The following is a 21,499-nucleotide window of genomic DNA, read 5'->3' on the forward strand; positions in this document are numbered from 1 at the left end:
GTGGAGTGGATAACTAACTGTTCCTCTATCATTTGACAGGACATAGCTGAGTGTATGTGATTCATAGATTGTTGCAAGTCAAAGATTAGATTCTGGTTTATGATCAATCATTTATTGGTTGACATATAAAAAGTTATAGCTTTTTTTTTATCACTATAATTAGGATCTAGCTATAGTGAGATCCCTAAGTATATATTTTTACAAGCTTATGAGATTAATTATTGATTCAGTATTTAATTATACTTTAAATTCCTTATCCCTATCAAAAAAGTATTAAGTATTCTGCAAAATCGAAGATAAATCTTTTCCACAGAATTGTTAACTAATTCTCAAGTTACGTGTTATGTCAAAATTAAACATAAAAAGATGCGTTTCTTTTTTTGGAAAAAAAGAAGAACATGTTGGAACCTATTTTCCCTTATTGTTCTCCCTTCAGTTTACTTTAAAAAAGTCAATCATATATTCACAAAGAACGCACTACATGACTACAAAGTTTGGATAGTTTGCATGAGTCTTAAGTTCAAATTTCATTGCTATTATTTTATAAACACACACAAAGAAAGATTACTCCCAAAGTTAACTTTAACAATTCACTAAGACAAATTTTTATCCTTTTTTTTATTAAATCATATGTTTTCACAATTTTATGAACTTATATTTCTAATCAAATTAATATTTTTTAAATTAACTATCCAATTGAACAAATTATTGGGAGACAAACTCAACAAAACGATGCTGCTAGAGGTGTTGAGAGCAAAAGCTTCCACCACCATTGAAATGATGCATACAAGGTCCAGTCTGTCATGTTGAGGCTCCTAGCAATGATTTGAGTGGTTTTTCATAGGGGATTTTCATGGTGAAGGTGTTGGAACCAAATTTGAGAATTTAAAAAAGTAACACATATAGTGCAATTAAAAATTACCACTATTCATAAACAAAAAAGTCATTGAAATTTACTATTTTAACATCATCAACTTAATTGAACGGAAAGAACTAAATTAATAGATTTAAAATAATTTGGAAATTAAATTCAACCTTATAAAAATTTATGAACTAAATCAAACATTTTTCATATTATCCGAGGATGAAATTGATAATTAAGGCCACATGTAAACCCAAAACGTAGTGTCACATCAGCTCCTCCTCTTGAAATTACCAAAACACCCTCCCTTGACTCACCTCTACACAAGGTAACCAAAACCCGACACGCACGTTCCTCTCTTTCATCACTCCCGAGGGTCTCACACCACAACACAGTGATCGCGCACACACTTTCAAAGAGCTTCCACCTTCCACTGGCATCTCATCAAAACGCCACCGTATTGCTCACAAGCCAATGCCTTGCTCTTCCCTCACTTCCACTGGCGATAACAGCAGCAGCAGCAGCAACAAGAAGAAGGATGGTTCTTCTCTCCGCGAGTTCAAGCTGAACGAATCAACCTTCTTAGCTTCGCTCATGCCTAAGAAAGAGATTGGCGTCGATCGCTTCTTCGACGCTCATCCCGAATACGACGGTCGCGGCGCTCTCATCGCTATCTTCGGTACTCCTGCACCGCTGACTCTCACCTTCAATTTCCTCTTTTTTCTTTATTTTTTAGCTTGTGGAAATGTTCTCAAGTGATAAATTGGAAATGATCTCGATTTCAGGATTGTGTTCGAGTTAATTTGTTGTTTTATTAAGATGTATTTTATTATAATATGGTTTCGAGTGTGGAATTGATCGAAATTAAGACGTTTTTATCTGTCTTTTCAGATTAATTGTGTGTTTCCTTTGCATGCGTTGAACCAGTGGACTGTGTGGAGGTTTGTTGTGGAGTTTGGAGAGTGGAATCAATCAAAAATAAGATGCGTTTTGTTGTCTCTTTGTGTTCGGATTAGTTGTGTGTTTGCTTTGCACGTGCGAATTTAGTGGAGTGTGTGGAGATTTATTGTGAATTTGATGAAAAGAAATTGAAGAAGTGCTGAAATTATTGGAGTTCGGTTGTTGGAATGGAAAGTGATTTAGTCATGTTCATTTGTGTGGTTTGGATTTTGACGTGAACGAATGAGAGATGGAATTAAGAAGAGAGAACCTGTTATAGTGACCTTGTTGGATTGGCTTCGCTAATGAAGTGTTTTTTATTGCTTTAGAAAGCTTTTTTGTAAAGAGTGTTGGGGATTAAGTTTTTGTGTTGTGTCTGACTGTCTGTATTCAAATGTTTGGGATTTATTGTATTTTGAATTTTTAGTTTTTTTTTGTTTCAATTTAGTGATGAAGATACGAGTGTGCTGTGTTCATTACTAGCTGTTTGCATTTTTAGGCTTCTGTTTTTAATCTGAATCACTTTTTCTTGTAGAAAGTGTGTTTGTTTGTTGTTCTCACTAGAACGTAGAGTAATGATTGTAAGTTGTAACCTTCCCTCTTTTCTTTCATTGGCTATGTGCTAATTTAATTTGCCGCTACTAAAATGTCTTTTAATGATTATGTTGCTTGTGTTCTTAAGTATGTTTTTCTTATACTGTGATTGCATTTGTTAATGGTTCATATGAAAAATTTGTTAAATCATTAGATCGGCATGTTTGCAGATTCTGGTGTAGACCCCGCTGCTGATGGATTACAGATTACCTCAGATGGGAAACCAAAAGTTCTCGATGTCATTGATTGGTAAATAGATTGAAAGGACTTTATTTTGGATATTTAGCTGATATTTCTTTCTGAGTGTGTACTGGTTTCCCAATTAATATATGGTACTTTTCCTTTCCTCAGCACAGGGAGTGGTGATATTGATACCTCAAAGGTGGTGAAGGCCGATTCTGATGGTCGTATTTGTGGTGCATCAGGTTAGTGCTTGGAATGGTATAGCTTGTTGATACAAATAATTATGTTCAGATGTTTTTCAGTATATTGTAGTAATTGCTTGCAACTCAGGAGGTATTTGCAAAAGAAAACTACGTGCACAGCTTAGTGACCTTGTTTAGGGATGAAACTAGACAATTATTACAGTGAGTAGGGCAGTTTGTAAACAAATTGGTACTCCTGATCACATATACATTAAAGAAGTGATTTTTAATATACCCTAATAAAGTGACAAATTAAGAATACAATGGCCTGGTTTGTTTTGATTTTATTTTATTATTGTAAAAATCATTTCTGTAAAATATAATTCGAAAACAGTTTTGAAGAACAAAAATAATAAAAATCTTAGATAATTTGTTCCCAGAGTAGTTTCAAAATCAACCTGTTCGTTAAATTACAACCCTTCGGTTGATGAGGCTGTGTTTCAATTTTTTATTATTTACAGAATAATAAATTAAAAAAATATATTTGAACTGTTTTTGTTTTCTCGGTTTTAAAACTCCTACCTTGTTGTATTGTTTTGAAAAATTAAGATAAGGAAACACTCTTAAATGAGGTTTCAATGATTCTTTATTATTAAAAACCAAAAGCTCTTATTGAAAACAGAAACCAAACAGGTAAAATTTCCTCCTCCAACAAGTCTGACAAAGTATTTGTTTTTCTTTTTTTTCTGTTTTCTGTCTATTAGAGTAATTTATAGTAAATGGAAATTGAATTATTAAGCTTTTGTCTTTGCTTTGGTCTTCCTGAAAAATATTGTACAGGGGCATCACTGGTTATCAATACTTCGTGGAAAAATCCTTCTGGTGAATGGCGTGTTGGTTATAAATTAGTTTATGAGCTATTCACCGAAGGTGTGATATCTCGTTTGAAGGTGGTATTACAGTTTTGTTGAAATATTTTAGTTTCTCTAGGCTTCATACCTCTGGCTATTTGATCTAATTTCTGTTTTCTCCTTTTGAAATGTTCATTGGCAGAAAGAAAGAAAAAAAAAGTGGGATGAGAAAAACCAGGAGGAAATTGCTAGGGCTGTAAAACAACTTGCTGACTTTGATCAGGTTCATAGGAAATTTTATTGATTCATGCATATGCTAGAATGGTAGAACAGTAAATTACATATGATATACTCAACACTTCAACATTTTGTTTAGTAGGCATGGCAGTTTGCAGGGGCAAGCTGTTCACATGTTCTCTTTTTGTTATTGCATTTTCCTATCTTGTGTGTAGTTGATACATTGATTAGTACTGTGTTTGAGACAAGATAAAGAAACTTATCCTTTCATATTTCAGCCTGCTTTTTCTGCTGTATTTTCCTAACATTCTTTCTGGAATTACTCATCAGTAGCGCATTATGCTATTATGAACATATGAGATTTTTTTTAAAGATTCAACATAGCCCATGAATATGTTAGTGTGTAATGTGCTATTTTTCCTTCTGGATGCTCATTTACTGATATGATTGCCTGTTGATTTTTTAAATTTAATTACCAGATCAAATTGCAGATAATACTCTTTATTTTATGAATAGCTATCATGCTTATATAGATATGATGTGGTTTTTTTTTATTTTATTTTTTTATTTATCATTCTTGTTCCATATAACTCAAACCATGATACATTTTCTAGCAACAAATCAAGGTAGAGGATGTAAAACTTAAAATGTTCCGGGAAGATCTCCAGAATAGACTTGATATTTTGAGAAGGCAATCTGAGGTGAGTGCTAACTGCTAAGCATAAACCATGTCATCTTCCTTTATTGCTCTTTGCATATTTGTGTATTTTCTTGTCCTTGAAATAGGAAATGAATAATTGATTTGAATTTATATCATTATAGGACACTCATAAGTGGTGGAACAAGGATATTGATAGAATGATTGTCTCTGTATGAAATAATGTTGAAAAAATCTTTTCCACCTGGCCACACATAAACAATTAAATTCTTGTTTTTTCTCCCTCTGACTCGTCTCAAAGATTCAAACTAAAAGAGATATGTATACTTGTGTTTGCGCTCCCTCTGTGAATTTTGTCAACTGAAATTCCTTACTTATAAAAGGAAATGCTGTTTTATGTTTTAGAGCTATGATGATAAAGGGCCTGTCATAGATGCTGTTGTCTGGCATGATGGAGAGGTTTGGAGGGCTGCCCTTGACACACAGAGTCTGGAAGATGATCCAAATTGTGGGAAGCTTGCTAATTTTATGCCTTTAACTAATTATAGGTACATTTAGTTCCTGGTGTTAATATTTATTATAACTGTTAATCTTAGTTGATAGCCTGTGTCTGGAGATGCATTGTGAAATTGGAAGATACTCTTGTTTTTCTACTGCAATGAACCTTTTGTTTGATTGTCACTGCTTACAGCCTTAGTTTGAAAACCATGTTCTGTTGAGTATTTGATTCCCACCTTGTTTTCCATAGTTATTTCTACCACAACAAAATGCTACTGTAAATGTTGTATATATGAAAATATATGTCATATATTTTAAATATAAAGTAAAATGTGAATGAGTTGAATGGGATTGAATCTTCAGTGTGTTGTTCTTGTGTTTTTGAAAATTTCTTTTGAAACAACTCGGCACTTGATTTTTATGTTATCATATTGTTCATTTTTTTTTGGATACAACAAAACAGTTTAGTTGACATTCTGCAAACTGTACTTCTCAATATATTTGGTTTCTCCACTCAGGGTTTATGTGTTTCTTTCTGGTTTATGTATCACAGAAAAAAAATCAAATATATAACTTTTTTTCCTGGAAAAGGAGCAACTTAACGATTGAGTTAGTAAGAGCTTGGTTTGCACCTTTACTATTGTTGATGTTTCTGAATTAATTTACTTTGCCACAAAGAAAATAATTTATGTGGTTTAGCTATTGAAGCAATTGTTGTTACTTTTTTTTTTCCTTTCTATTAAATTGTATTAAAATCGTGAGTGGTTTCAATGCTAACTGTGACTGCCTGTTCTTTCAGGAAAGAGAGGAAGTATGGCATCTTCAGCAAATTAGATGCTTGTACTTTTGTTGTTAATGTCTTCAGTGATGGGAATGTCTTAAGTATTGTAACAGACTGTTCTGCACATGCCACCCATGTTGCTGGTATAGCTACTGCTTTCCACCCAAAGGTACTGATATATAATTTTATCTATACAGTGCAACATTCTTGCGAGGAATAGTATACCTTTTGACAAACAATATTGTTGTTAGGAGCCCTTGTTGAATGGAGTTGCACCTGGCGCACAAATAATATCTTGTAAAATTGGGGATTCTCGCTTAGGTTCAATGGAAACAGGAACGGGTTTGATTCGGGCACTCATAGCAGCTGTGGAGGTGCTGCAAATTTTTCTCCTTTTTCCTCCTCTTTAGCTGATTATTCTGGATATTTTGACAAGTGAAATATGATTTGCCTTTGATTTTTGTGTGTTTGATCAACTGAGTTTGTTTTAGGATCTTATAACATCCTGCATAAGTAGGACTTTTAATGATGGGCGTGCAATATTTCTTTTTCAGCATAAGTGTGACCTTATCAACATGAGTTATGGCGAAGCAACATTACTGCCAGACTATGGGCGCTTTGTTGATCTTGTGAATGAGGTATTTTCTTAGACTTTCATTTTAGCGGAGCACTTATATCATTTATTTGCCATTCTCTATTCTTAGTTGTTATTTTGGTTGGTTTACTTCTAGGTGGTGAACAAACATCGTCTGATATTTGTGAGCAGTGCTGGTAATAGCGGGCCAGGATTGAGCACTGTTGGTGCACCTGGTGGTACATCTTCCAGTATCATAGGTATTGGCGCATATGTATCTCCTGCTATGGCTGCTGGTGCTCATTGTGTTGTTGAACCTCCATCTGATGGGCTTGAATACACTTGGTATATTCACTTCCCTCATTGGATGACTTTTTATATCCTTGTGTCTTAATTTTGTTACTTCTTTATTCTCTCTTTTTTTGCATCATTATCATTGCATGATTTATGCAAATAATTTTGCAGGTCTAGCCGGGGACCAACAGCTGATGGAGACCTTGGTGTTTGTGTGAGTGCTCCTGGTGGTGCTGTTGCTCCTGTCCCCACATGGACTCTTCAACGACGTATGCTCATGAATGGGACATCAATGGCATCACCATCAGCTTGTGGAGGAACTGCGTTGCTCATAAGTGCAATGAAGGTTCTTGCATGTGGTTCTTTTGTAGCTTATCTCATTTAGTGGTATTTACTTGCACACATCTCTGATTTTTGTGATGTGTTACGTCTGTATGATCTGCATTCAGGCTGAGGGAATCACTGTGAGTCCATACAGTGTGAGGAAGGCGCTTGAAAATACCGCAATTCCCATAGGTGATTTACCTGAGGATAAATTATCCACTGGACAAGGGCTTATGCAAGTTGACAAGTTAAATAATCTTCCCAGTTTTTACTTTCATGAAAATTTTAGTAAATGGTAGTTTTGTGACATTTATTGACTTAAATCATATACTCGTTGACAGGGCTTTTGAATATATACAGAAGTGCCAAAATGTTCCATGTGTTTGGTATCAAATAAAAATCCAGCAATGCGGAAAAACAAGTGAGTTTACATTCTACCATGTACATTTTACCTTCCCCTTATGTGGACAAAGACACGAAACATGTTATCTTTTGGCTTTCCCTTATATTTGTAACAGTAGAAAGTGTAGAATGTTATTACTATATGTGAGATTAAAATTATGCTCGAGCCTTTACCTAATGGCTTATGATTTTGGGATAGTTGGAAGTTGGCACATTAAATGATATCAAAGCCCAATTTAACAGTTCTAATAAGAGTGCGGGCAATGCAATAGTCCACCCTACCTTGTGCTACTAAGGGCTTTTGCATGAGGGGTGTGTTAGATATAAAATCATTCATGTGACTTCACCTAAAAGATAGTTAGTTCATGACCATATATACAACTAAGTTACTTGGGGGAAATAGGTCGGCAGACATCTTTTATATATAGTGAAGATTTTGTCTAATAATATGAATTTGTATGAAAAAGCTTTTTTCTTGCCTAGAATTGTTTCTCAACTTCCTTGCTCCTGTCTAAAGTTGATGGTGGAGTTACATTGGCATACAAAACATCACAACTTATCTGTGAGAGAAAATTCTAATGGTGGCAAAAAGAATTGCAGTTAGAGATTGAGATTTTGGTAAATTGCTGGAGTGAAAAAGCACTCAGTGACATCTATATTTATACTCATTTCAGAATAAATTACATTTAATAGCAATAAATAAAAATGCAACTCCCTAAGAATAATGGTTAGCACTATACGCAAATGTGACTATTCATCTATCCTAGACAGCAATTCCCAATATATAGAAATTTTTTCCAATGATTAATATACAAGTTTTAACATGTACATAAAATGTTTCATGGCTGAAAAATAGAGTAGCATTGATTTCTGAGGAGGTCAATATTATTTTCATCTTTGAAATATTGTTGCATTGCCCATGGATAAACAATCTAATTAATTAGATGACTTGGTGCACAAATGTTTTTATACATTAAAATTGAAATTAGGAAAGTTTATGTGCAACTTGTCTAGGAGGAAAAGCTAGATTGTAGAGTAATATCTGATGCTTTTGTATGATTGCTAATGACAGGTCCTTCATCAAGGGGCATCTACCTTAGGGAAGCTAGTGCTTGCCAACAATCTACGGAGGTGAGATCATTGATAAATTTGTTGTGCATTGTTGATCACAATGATTGAGTCAGGTCTTTTGAAACTTGTAGAATGAATTTAAGATGGGAAAACCTATTAATGATGACTTGTAATCTTATAAAAATGATGAGAAATTGAAGAGTTAAATATGCTTACACTAGTTAACATCCTTAAGGAAAGAACATAAATTAGAGTCCGTAGCTATTCTGTTAGTAATAAATTGGTGAGGAATTGTGGGTCTGTTTGATTCCTGTCTCACTTTTTTGTTTGGAAAACAATTTTCTAAAACAATTCTACAATATGTTGCAATCAATTTCTTATTTAAAATCTATTAAGTTTTGAAAGTTGTCTCGAAAACTAGTGTTTTAAAATAAATAAAGAACAGAAAGAACTGGGAGATGTTTTGTCATTCTCTTTTTCTATTTTCTTCAAATGCTTTGTTCAAGTGCTCAGGGTACAAATTTTTAGAAAATATAAATGTTCTCTAGGGACAAACACTTTCGCATGTAGTAAAGGGACTAACATTTTAGAAAATATTTTTGAAAACAATAATAATGACTTATTAGTATTTACAGTTGTTAATGACACAGTAATTCTAACCCCTAATTCAACCTACATTAATTAGGAAGTCTAATTATTTACATTGAATGGCCTGATTCCTGATATATTCAAGTGTTCAACATATAATTAGGAAACAATGATAATTAGCCTTACTCCCATCAAATGCCCTCTTGAAGATATCAGCTACTTGTTAATTTTGTTTTCCAGTTCTAACATGCAGTAGGCAATGGCATAAGTCTTAGCTAAATCTTTTTCTCAATTTGTATTGCTTTGGCATATTTGGTTGGTGCAAAAAATGCTAAAATCTTTATTGGTGTTGGTTGTCTTGTGGTCATTTAGAATGAAGTATTTTTTCTATGTTCATTGTGGTATTCTTCTCATGGTCTTTTGGGGGTTGATGTCTGGTCTATGGAGAGATTGACATGCTGTTTTGGATGTTTCTTGTTCTCAGTTTTCCTTTTCCCCCTTTTATTTTGGTTTTGATTTTGTTAGTTCTTAGGGATTTCTTATTCTCTTGTGCTTGTACTTTTCTATCATGATAAATTCTTCATTTTTTTCTAACTCTTCTTGAATAAAGTGGCAATTGACATTTATGTGTTCTGTTCTTTTTTCACAATACTCTGGGTTTGAGGCAATGTGAATGGTAACTTGATTATCACACCAAAGTTTCATACATAGTTGGCCCATGAATCCAATCTCATCAAGTAGGTAGTTGTCAATCTGTGATAGTGGTGCATAGTGGTTGACTCCAAAAATATTTTAGTGGTATAATGCATAGCTGGAAGGAAGATTATACAAAAGTGAATTGTTTTATTGAATTTCAAGTTAACAGCCATATGTCAATTATAACCAATCACCCAATTGATTTGCTTGACTTATCATGGAATAAGTTTTGACCCATATGGCTTCTCTGGTTGCTTGTACTTTTCAAAATTCTAATCTTTTCATCAGCTACTTCTAAATTTTATTGCGGTCGGGTCCTTTGTGATTTTAGTTAGTAATTCTTTTCTAACTTTTGGTCACACATATTCACAGTGGACAGTGCAAGTTAATCCAAATTTTCATGAAGATGCTGACAACTTCAAGGATTTGGTTCCATTTGAGGAGTGCATTGAATTACATTCTACAGAAGAAACAGTTGTCAAGGCCCCTGACTATCTACTGCTCACTTATAATGGTCGCACCTTCAAGTTAGTGTGCTTTACTTCACCATTATTTTCATTGTTTGCATATATTGCCATAAGTTTACATTGAATGTGTTACCAAAATAGTCTTTGCTTTTATCTAGTTTTTTGTTTGTTTGTGATAAACTGAAATTATTATGCTCCTGATTTTTGTTACTTCAACATTTTTTTTTGGACAGCGAAAGTAGTTTTTATTAGATAAAAGTACCAGAGGTACTAAAGATACATTATAGGTATAAATAGGCTACTGGATATAAGGAGTCAGGCTGTGTAACAGACTGCTCAATCCAGAATTCCCAACAACAAGTACAACAGCTTGCCCCACAGGTTTTTGTTTCCTAATTACAAAAACCATCTATTATGTTGCTAGACCACTGGTTATAGTGCATAGAAAAATCTTTCTCCATAGCTCTAATCCACGTCCAGTGCAAAAACACAGCATCCTCCAGCAACTTGTTACTTCAACATTAATTTGTTAGACATATAGGGATGTTTCTGTTAATCTAATTGTTATAGTTGTGTCTTTTGCTTTGTGTTAATATTTTAATTTTGTACAGCTGTAAAAGCTTGTGAAACCAGGTTTCTGATTTCTGAATAAAATTGATAGCAAACTTTTCTGAACAAGATGCAAACACCTTTTTTTCTTCTGAGTTTATCTCTTAATGTTAATAATTAGATGCATGACTTCTATGGGGAATTGAAATGATTGTGTTTGCCTTGCCTGTGTAATGTCAATCCTTCCTGCTTGAGTCAAAAGTCAAAACACTTCCATTGCATTTGTAAACCTTTTCATGGTACACTGTTACTTATATAATAATTTTGAAGTAGACACATTGCAATCTTGCAAGACCTAAATTGTGACTGTCACCTAACCAAGATGACCACAGGCTCATCCAAGTCATGCGAGCCTCAAACTTATCAATAAATAACACCCAACTATCCAGAGAGTGAAAACAAGGGCTAACTTAAAATACAGTCCAAGTGAAATTTCCTAGAATTTCAACAAGATTCCTAGTAACATTGGTTAAAATTTATAAGAAACTACAAAACTATGAGTGGGGACTCATTAAATATGGAGTGAGATGTACACAATTTTGTGATTCTTGATAATAGTGTGTTGCTAGCATTTCCCCTTTCAATGAAGCTTCATTGATTTTTCACCTTGTCTAAAATAATGGTATACTTTAAATTACTAGCTTATCAGACTTCTAAATATTAACAAAACAGAAGTATTGAAATTTCCCATTCGAGCATTGTATTGGGCTCACCAATAAAACAATATCAGAATTGCTGGAGTAGAACACTAAGACAACTCTTTGCCATCATTAACAAACATATATCCACAATTTGGGTGAGCTTGTGACTGAGTAGTTATGAGTTTCTAACTGCTGTAATTGACACAGGACAAGTGATGTGTAAGCGTTATTGGCAAATAACTAATTCTTCAAGTGAAACGGTCTAAACCAAACCAATAGAAATCCCATTAAACTATAAAATAAACAGTCTAGCAAAAGTAGTTTACAACAACTCCAACAAGACAATATCATGATTACAACTTCATCCTTAAGGAAAATTCACTAGATAGGACTAAAACAGACTTAGCATACAGCTCTTTTTTTATTGGTTATTTTGATCGAGTTTCTGTTAAATAATGTTAATTTGTAGTTCTATTTTATTACTTACACAACTTGTTTTCTTCCACTTGCAGTGTAGTGGTGGATCCTTCCAATCTTTCTGATGGTCTTCATTATTTTGAGGTCTATGGTATTGACTGCAAAGCTCCATGGCGTGGTCCTCTGTTCAGAATTCCAATCACCATAACAAAGCCCAAGGCCATAACTAACCAGCCTCCACAAATTTCATTTTCAAAGATGTTGTTCCAGCCAGGTGTGCACTAGTTGATTAAATTTATCTTCATACTTCTTTTTGCTGGTGTCCTACTAAGGTTTTAAATCTGGTATCTACATGTAACACATAGCAACCAAAACTTTAAGCTATTGCCCTGTAGTCTTATTCTGTTTGCCTAATACACCTAGTATTGGATTTGTCTTAAATTACTTATCCCATATTCACATTGAATTCACAATTCTTCTGTATTTATGTGTTTGTAGCCCTAAGTTCAATGCTTACTTTGAGACTTATGATGGAGATGCTCCAACTTATTTAGTTAGGCTATCTTTATACAGATCTCTTTCATGTTTGTAAGTGCTAGTGTAGCATTGGCCCAGTCCATATACTAATCCTAGCCCAACAAGTGAAGTGGATATACTTAATGAGTTTAACACTTTCAGTTATTTTCTTTTTGTTTGTTGCTTCACTAGGCCATATAGAAAGGAGATACATAGAAGTGCCGCATGGTGCATCTTGGGCCGAAGTAACGATGAAAACATCAGGTTTTGACACAGCACGGAGATTTTATGTGGATGCTGTTCAGGTACGACTTGATGCTTGAAACTTTGTCAGATTGTGGGCAGTCTTGTTGACATGTTTTCTATGCCCAGCTGTGCCCACTGCGAAGACCTTTGAAATGGGAGAGTTCTGTAAATTTTCCTTCTCCTGCTGCCAAAAGCTTTGCCTTTAGGGTAGTAAGCGGCCAGACATTGGAACTAGTCATTTCTCAGTTTTGGTCAAGCGGCATAGGGAGTCATGAGACCGCGAGTGTGGATTTTGAGGTACTTGAATTCTTATTTAGATGAACTTTCCCCCCTCCCAAATATTTGGAAAGATTTTGCCTTTTCTTTTTGTTAAATGCATCTCAATTCCTTTATATCACCTTGCTTGTATTGTGTGATAATTGTTGATAATTTGCTATTTTTATATCTATATAACAGATCAGGAACTTAAATAGCAAATGTTAAAAGGTGAAGGCTGTAGATAAATCTCATGAGGAATAAACATATGATTTTTTTCTTCCGCTTGGTCCAGTAATTTTGTAGTTGTCCTTTCATATATTGCTGCCTCTGAAGCTATAATTGGATCATTTTCTCTGAATTTTTTTTGGCTTCATGTATGATCTCTTTTATGATGTGGGATATGATGTGTTATTTCATTCTACATTGAATATACAATCCTGCCGTCTACATAAAATTTCAGGTTGTGTTTCACGGGATAAAGGTCAATCAAGAAGAGGTTTTACTTGATGGTAGTGACGCACCAGTCAGGATTGATGCTGAAACTCTACTGGCATCTGAGGAACTTGCACCTGTGGCAATTCTAAACAAGGTTATCTTTTTAAAGCTCCTATTTTTCCCTAATTTGGAAACCAATGAGATTTACCTGTTCTCCTAATGTATATTAAACTTGCAGATTAGGGTCCCATATCGACCAATAGATTCTAAGATTATTGCACTTACAGCAGATCGTGACAAACTTCCTTCTGGAAAACAGATTCTGGCACTGACTCTGACGTGAGTTATAAATTTTATTGTGTCATTTGTCTTTCGATAATTTGGATGGCCTTTTCTCAGTATTCTGATTTTGCAGCTACAAGATCAAATTGGAAGATGGAGCTCAAATAAAACCTCACATACCTTTGCTAAATGACCGGATATATGACACTAAATTTGAGTCTCAATTTTATATGATTTCTGACTCAAATAAGGTATATTAATATTTCATTTCCTTCTACTAAAAATGAATCAAATAGTTTATGTTAGAGATTCGCTTTCTCAATCCTATGAATAATAAGTTGCATGTAAGTTGTGCTCATATATATAAATGCTGAGTTTTATATTTGCTGTTTTTTTTCCAATTTTTCGCCTGACTGATTGTAATGCACTAGTAGTCACAAAGTAGTGGGATTTATAACCTGTTGGGTGAGAATGCACGTGTTAATCAGTAATGGGCATTTGCCAGAAGATATCTGTTTCTTTTGTGTATTCCAACATCTTTTCTATTTTGTTAGCTCTTTGTACATGTTTTTTCCAAGGAAATAATCCCATATTTTTAAAGCTCTTGTAGGAAGCAGGGAAAAAAAATAAAACGACTATCTCTAAAATTAACATGTACTTCGTTTGCTTCATATATTTTATCTCATGCTTTTTCTGTTCTGATTATAGCGCGTATATTCAAGTGGAGATGTCTATCCAAGCTCTTCTAATCTTCCCAAAGGAGAATATATTTTACAGTTATATTTGAGGTATATGTCTCTTTCTGAGCATAAACCCTGGATGAGAGTGCGCATACTTGTTTGTTCCCATTGTAGCTTAGTGTTGTTAAATAGTGGCCATGGCGCTGCCTTCACAGAATGGTGTGGCAGATTTTTTGCCAACTGCCATGGGCAATTTGTGAAGGGAGTCCCGCCATGGTGGCGCCATAAGGCGCAATGATGTGTTTATATGGGGGGATTTTGGCATTCTGCCATGTTCCACCAACTGCCATTAATAACACTGGCAGCTTTCTATAGATCTGATGACATTACGGTGACTTTGCAAATTTTGAATCATATTTCAATTCATAGGTATTGGTTGAATGCTACTAGTGAACTGATATTGTTAAGAGGACTTGGAAGCTTAATTTAGTTATCTATACTTGTAATAACAAAGCTAGCATATCACAAGTGGAATATTTCTAGGTTCATAAAATATTTATACATAAAAGTGCATTCATTGTAGTCCCTCATTGATAGAACACCAATTGAGCAGAATTATTAAATCACACAAAATATATAGAGTACAGCAGTATTTGTTATCCCACAATCATAGACTCTTACAGATATTAGTCTCTGTCCAAAGTACAAGGAGACAAGACATCATATTCCCCCTTTTACACACATTTAATAATATATGTCTGCCTAAAATTGTCAACATGACAGTTATAGTTGAACATATTCTAATGATAAATAACTGCTATTGACATTTATTATTACAGACTTTCTGATAATAAATTAGCTCCTACTCTACCAAAAACTGCCAACATGATAGTTATTATTACACTTATATCTAATAATACACAACTGCTCATGACAGTTGTTATTGGTTCCCATAATTTGCATTCATAGTTTATATTTTTTTGTTTCAGGCATGACAATGTGCAGATTTTGGAAAAGATGAGGCATTTGGTGTTATTCATTGAGCGAAATTTGGAAGAGAAGGTAGTTTATCTCATCAATTTTATGTATTCACAATGGTCAATTGCTGCTGAAGTCTAGAAGAGCTTTTCCACTATGATTGAAGGTTTTTGAATTAGCATTGATTATGTGACTCACGATAAAGATCGGGTCATGAGTCACCATAAATCTTAACAAGGGGAGAGTTTTGAAAATATGATTAAATGGTATTTTACTAGTCTACTAGTATAATCACATGGCAGCTACAAAGATCAGATAATGCTGTTGGGTTAGACATGCCCAAATTGAAGAACCTTTTGCCTGGAATTTTCAAAAACCAAAAGTATTTGTAGTTCTCCCGAAAATTGATCATTATGTTTGAAAATAATTTGTAATTGAGTTATACATGCCTCCATCTAGCAGTGCCTCTGCTGTCTAGCTATAAAAATTCTGTACACACTACTAAAATTAGATAATAAGTATTCTTTCTATCTATTTATTCATTTTCTTATTTATGTTTTTGTTTGTTTCGAGGATGTCATTCGGCTAAGCTTTTTCTCTCAACCCGATGGCCCGCTGATGGGAAATGGTTCCTTTAAGTCCTCATCACTAGTTCCAGGGTATGTGAGTATGTTTGTAGTCCTAACATGGTTTAAATGTCTCCTTGTGTTGTTGTGTTGACTTTTACTTATTGGTAGTATAAAAGAAGGAATATATCTCGGTCCACCACCAAAAGAAAAGCTTCCCAAGGTACATTGCTATCCATTGTCAACGTTTCAGATATTTCCACTGACAGTAATGACGACAATTGTAAAATTTCTGCAGAATTCTCCACAAGGATCTGTTTTGCTAGGGGCAATTTCATATGGGAAGCTGTCCTTTGTTGGTCAGGGAGAGAATAAAAGTCCCGAAAAGCACCCTGCATCATATCAGATTTCTTATATAGTTCCCCCAAATAAGGTTACTCTCTGCCTCATAAAGTTACCTGCCTTCATTTCTTGTTGTATGCTTTATGAAATTAATTGCACATCCCATACTCCTAAGTGGCTGTTTTGAGCTAGCTAGCACTGGGCTGTGCTGTAGTTGAATCAACTATCATATAATATATGACTGATGTTAATGTCTAATTATGTATCTTTTGAAAGATTGATGAGGACAAGGGAAAAGGTTCTTCCTTATCTTCCAAGAAGAATGTTTCAGAACGTTTAAAAGAAGAGGTACTATGCTAGTTATACATCAGTAAAAGAGCTTCCTTTTGGTTTTTATCCTATTTCCTGTTTTATTTATGGTTCAATTTATGCTCTTTCTGCATCTTTTTTCTTCTCGAGGCAATTGTATTATTATCCATGTTCACATTGTTATACTTCAAAAATTGCGTTATTTGAAACATTGGTAAATAACTGTGAAGGAGGATGTCTGAAACAAGGTTAATTACGTAGAGGTGAAGTTTGTTAGTACACCTTATAGTGAATTTATTTTATCATTGAAGTTAATTACCTTTCTTGGTTCAAATCAATGGTATTTTATGGAACATTTTCTATCTGTTGATTCTGTATTTCAAAACTTGTCTTCTAGAATATTCCTTTATCTTCAATATTAAATTGTAAATTGGTTATTAGCCATATTTTTTCTTAATAATTATAAAAAGGATGAGTCTTTGCTGATACGAGTGAATGGTGTATATTTGTTTTTGGTAAAGTGATTCATGTGTGTTTTAATGCCTTTAACATTTAAACAGAGCATGTATGTATATTGTGTAGTATACAAGTTAGGAAACAAATGATTGTAAATATCTTATGTACTATAATTATGCCTCAAATCTGTCATCATGATGTAGATTCCATTCTATGGATTTTAGAATGTTTCCCTTATGTCTTCCTGGTTCTTTAATTTTACTTGTCCATCAGGTAAGAGATGCAAAAATAAAAGTTCTAGCAAGCCTAAAACAAGAAACTGATGAAGAGCGTTTGGAGTGGAAAGAGCTATCTGCCTTGCTTAAAGTCAGTACAGAAAATTTACTCCGAATTTGTCTTTTGCCTTCATTTTATTTTCTATTACCATAATAATTGATTTATATTCTTTTGCAACATTTTTTTTTGATGTTTTTCATAATATTAATTGGCTGTATATTTTCTGATAAATGTATTCAGCTGTCTATTCTCCATATTATTATTTATTAATTAAATAAACGTATGCTATATTTCCTTGCAGTCAGAATATCCAAAGTACACTCCATTACTTGCAACGATTTTGGAAGGTTTAGTTTCTTGGAGTAATATCAAAGACAAAATCCATCATGATGAAGAGGTACATTTTTTGGTGGAAGTAAATGTTTTTGATTTTTATACTTTTCACCTCATCTCTGTGATTTTCCATCATTTAACCCCCCCAATATATATCACACATACATGTTCAAAAACTTGAATGCGATTAAGGTTTACTTGTGGAGTTTTGGTGTTTCATTATTCTTTCGGATTCTCAATTTGTGTCATCAATTTCTATTTTTTTTTTACCCTGACAGAGTGGTCACAATTACAGGTTCCTCACTCTATAAAACAAGATAACAAAAAGATAGAAATATTGCAGATCTTCATGGGTCTGCTTTCTCCCTGCCCTAATAATACCTCAATTCGTTACTAAATAACTGGCTAAACTTTTTCTCACTCCCATGGTCCTGCCCTTTTTATCATTTACCCCAGCAGATATGCACGCCTCAGTTCCAACCTTATTCCTACTTGCCACATATGCAGATTGGTTTCAGCTTGAATTTCCATCTCAATTCTCAGTCGCTTAATAATCCCATCCTTGCTTCCTTAGTTATCTTAGTAATTGTTTGAGTCCTAACAGATTTATATGAAAAGTTTATCCTATAGAAGTTTGTACTAGTTTGGTGTCGATAAAACTATGAATATCATGATTGCAATTTGCAGGTGGTTGGTGCAGCCAGTGAGGTGATTAACAGTATTGACAGAGAAGAGCTAGCAAAATTTTTTGCTCTAAAAAATGATCCAGAAGATGAGGAAGCGGAGGTACTCAATCTTGTCTTCAATACTAGTACTTATTTCCATTGCCCATTCTGAAATGGTTACTAAAGAAACAGAAGATATGCAGGAATCCTTTATGTTACTTTTTTTTTTGGAAGGCAAAAATATATATATTAATATTAAAACTGGAACAGTACCAGAGGTACTGAAGGTTGATACAAAGCACAAAAGTGTGACCTTCCAAAAAGTAAAAGCATCCAACAAACCCAACACAGGACCCCAATACAACTAAACAGAATTTAACCAAAGGCCATCATAAGATTAGCAGACCAATGGTTAAATGTTGTATTGAAACCTTTCTCTCCATATTTTAACCACGACCAGGCTAGGATTAAAGCATCATCCATCACCTTCTGCGGTTGAAAAGGAGTATCATGAAACAGCAAAGAATTCCTATGCTGCCAGATTGTGATAGATAATGCAATCCACCACCCAGCCCTCCTACTAAGATATCTACTAGAATTTCTTTCTAACAGTATGCATGTAATCTATTAATACAGTTGGTACAGTAAATTAGGGAAGCAACTACAGATATTAATGAACTAATTGTAGCTTATCAACTAATCACAGCTTATGTCTTGAGGACAGTTGTCCTACAGCTACTTAATTAGCATGTTCTAAAACTAAATATTAATGCTAAATCTAACAGTTACACTTCGGTTGTATTTGTGAGATCTGCAAAAGTACTCATGGATACATCTATCATACACTTACCCGTGTTATCTGTTTAATCAAGTATGGATATAAACCATAGGGATCTATTTGCACATTATGAATTATGTGGACACACTTGGAATTTCTCAAATAGTATAGGGAATTTGTTGAAAAGTCTCAAATAGTTACAGTGCTATAGATTAATTTAACCTTTTAACAGTTGTTTAAGTGTAAACATTGTAAAAAGGATTGTGGTGTAAATATTTTTATACACTGACTGTATCAAATGTTAACATTGTTCTTGGCTAAATTTATTATAGAAGTTAATTCTATCTATATGTTGATAAGTTCTGTACTACTTTCACACTGCATTGTGGTACTCCTGAATAAATTTCAAGAGATTTCTGTGAATTACTCAAGTGCATTCAGCATGCTGTTATTTGCATGAGTGAAAAAATAATATAGCTTATATTTACAAGAATAAAAAAGAATTGGACTCTTTTCTATCAGTCTTGTGTTCCCAATGCTTCAAAAATTCCTATGTTTCCAAAGCTATATATTGTTATCATTTCTATCGGTGGTTATTTGTAATTTGTTGGCATTTAATGATCCTTCATTCTCACTGTAGAATATCAGGAAAAAGATGGAGTTAACCCGAGACCAATTGGCAGATGCACTGTACCAAAAGGGGCTTGCGCTGGCAGAGATTGAGTCTTTAAAGGTTTGAGCTTTTATTTTAATTTTTTTCTGATCAGGCTCTTTAAAGCAATTATTGTACATTTTCATCAATTGTTTATAAAGTTAAATGATTATGCACTGACAATGTAAAACACTGTCATTTATTCACAAACCATTGTTTATATGACTTTCAATATAATTATTGTAAAAGTCAACAAACTTATCATGCATGGTAGTTTGTGATTGGATGGATGATTGAATAAAACTATTTTACATCGTTGGTGTATGACCCTTTCTCTCTTATTTAAATACATGCTAAACAAAGTGAAAAATCATGCAGATGATGTTACAAAAGTCTGCTCCCTTTTGTTATATTAGGTTAATAGAGAACTTGTTTTTATTCTAGTAGTGCTTGATCTTGTAAAGTTATAAAAAATATATCCAAGAGTGGGAAATATCCCTGTAAAGTGAGGTGACATTTAAGTGTTTTTCTCTTGTGCACAAACCACAGGTATCATGCTGTAATAATCTTGAGTTTAATTTATAGGTACTGTTAATGTAAAATATTTTGAGAGTCATCCAATAGGAATTTCCCTGTGTTGCCACATCATAATGAATAGGGTGGTGTGGTAAAATGACTAAACCTCATTGAATGTCTGCAATTTTTTTCACTAACAGTGCATAAAATAAATTAAATTCATAATCTTTTGTGAAACTACAATTCTCACGAGCATGATATTTATGGATTTTGTTACCCGCCTCACTTACAGTCTCCCTTGGTTAGTTGAGTTGAGTCATCTGCATTATTCTTCTGAAGAAAATGCAGAGACCCTCCTTAACTGAGTCACATTTCCATAATGATAGTGGTAACATTTAATTATTTTTTTACCAATAAAAGTTGGCAGACTTGACTTGGTGTATATTGTCAAAGGACGTAGATAAGTCCCCGACTTTGGCTGCCACAGAAGGGGCAAAAGAAGACATAGAAAATAAAAAATCTACGGATGGTCGCAGTCAAGGAGATTTGTTTGAAGAGAATTTTAAAGAACTGAAGAAATGGGTTAATGTGAAGTCAACTAAATATGGGATCCTTTTAGTAACTCGTGAGAGGCGAGCTCAAAGGCTTGGGACTGCGTTGAAGGTATTTTGTTTTACAAGTCTTGCACTGGTTGCTGCATGTAACTCATCTATTTATTTATTACTAATTTACTAATAAAATATCATATGACACTGGAGTCTACTTGAGTATGTGGACTCGATAGTCGATAATATTCTTTGATCCTCAGTGAGATTTGCCTTGAAGTATTCACTCAGCTTATAGTAGATAAACCACCAAACTACTTACTTCTGAACCTCTTCTCACTTGATTCAGGTACTGTGTGACATAATTCAAGATGACGCAGAGCCTGCCAAGAAGAAATTCTATGACCTTAAGCTCTCTTTGCTTGATGAGATTGGATGGACACATTTGGCTGCATATGAGAGACAATGGATGCATGTGCGTTTCCCTCCAAGCTTACCTCTTTTCTAGGACCTGCCCATCGGGAAGATGCTGGACAGCAATGTTAGGACTTTGGAACCATGTCCTTTTCCTCAATATTTATGTAACACTAGACCCTTTACGTGACCTATCCTTTCTTTTTGTGAACATCTTGGCCTTGGTATTTCGAACATGGCATGGGAACTTTGCCATGCCTTCAGTGTGGCTGCCACATCAGTGGCTTCGTCAATCCCATTTATATTAATTTAATAATAACAAAATAAAGAGTTTTTCACTTGTCTTTTGTTGATTTTTGTTCTCTGTACCTTTTTCTTTTATAA

At 34.0% G+C, this 21,499-nt stretch overlaps 1 protein-coding gene across 2 annotated transcripts; it reads left to right on the forward strand.

Annotated features, from left to right (window-relative positions):
- The first annotated feature begins 1,204 nt into the window (after window positions 1-1,204).
- On the forward strand, window positions 1,205-21,461 carry LOC114390579 (tripeptidyl-peptidase 2-like). Of its 2 annotated transcripts, none has more exons than XM_028351360.1 (34): window positions 1,205-1,541; window positions 2,566-2,644; window positions 2,747-2,820; window positions 3,601-3,710; window positions 3,814-3,894; window positions 4,463-4,549; window positions 4,912-5,054; window positions 5,804-5,954; window positions 6,037-6,159; window positions 6,340-6,423; window positions 6,517-6,704; window positions 6,825-6,999; window positions 7,103-7,224; window positions 7,319-7,398; window positions 8,452-8,510; window positions 10,107-10,261; window positions 11,964-12,142; window positions 12,577-12,689; window positions 12,757-12,927; window positions 13,349-13,477; window positions 13,562-13,662; window positions 13,739-13,856; window positions 14,314-14,393; window positions 15,275-15,347; window positions 15,837-15,922; window positions 16,001-16,052; window positions 16,128-16,262; window positions 16,448-16,519; window positions 17,210-17,302; window positions 17,514-17,609; window positions 18,233-18,331; window positions 19,629-19,721; window positions 20,577-20,819; window positions 21,051-21,461. In XM_028351360.1, exons 1-34 carry the CDS (start codon window positions 1,337-1,339, stop codon window positions 21,207-21,209), a joined length of 4,008 nt encoding a protein of 1,335 aa, XP_028207161.1. In that variant the 5' UTR covers window positions 1,205-1,336; the 3' UTR covers window positions 21,210-21,461. The 2 variants fall into 2 exon arrangements, with proteins under 2 accessions (XP_028207161.1, XP_028207162.1); XM_028351361.1 differs by having other exon boundaries at window positions 20,610-20,819.
- Window positions 21,462-21,499: the final 38 nt, after the last annotated feature.

Source organism: Glycine soja, chromosome 16, assembly GCF_004193775.1.
Source record: "Glycine soja cultivar W05 chromosome 16, ASM419377v2, whole genome shotgun sequence".
In the NCBI taxonomy this organism is placed as follows: Eukaryota; Viridiplantae; Streptophyta; class Magnoliopsida; order Fabales; family Fabaceae; genus Glycine; species Glycine soja.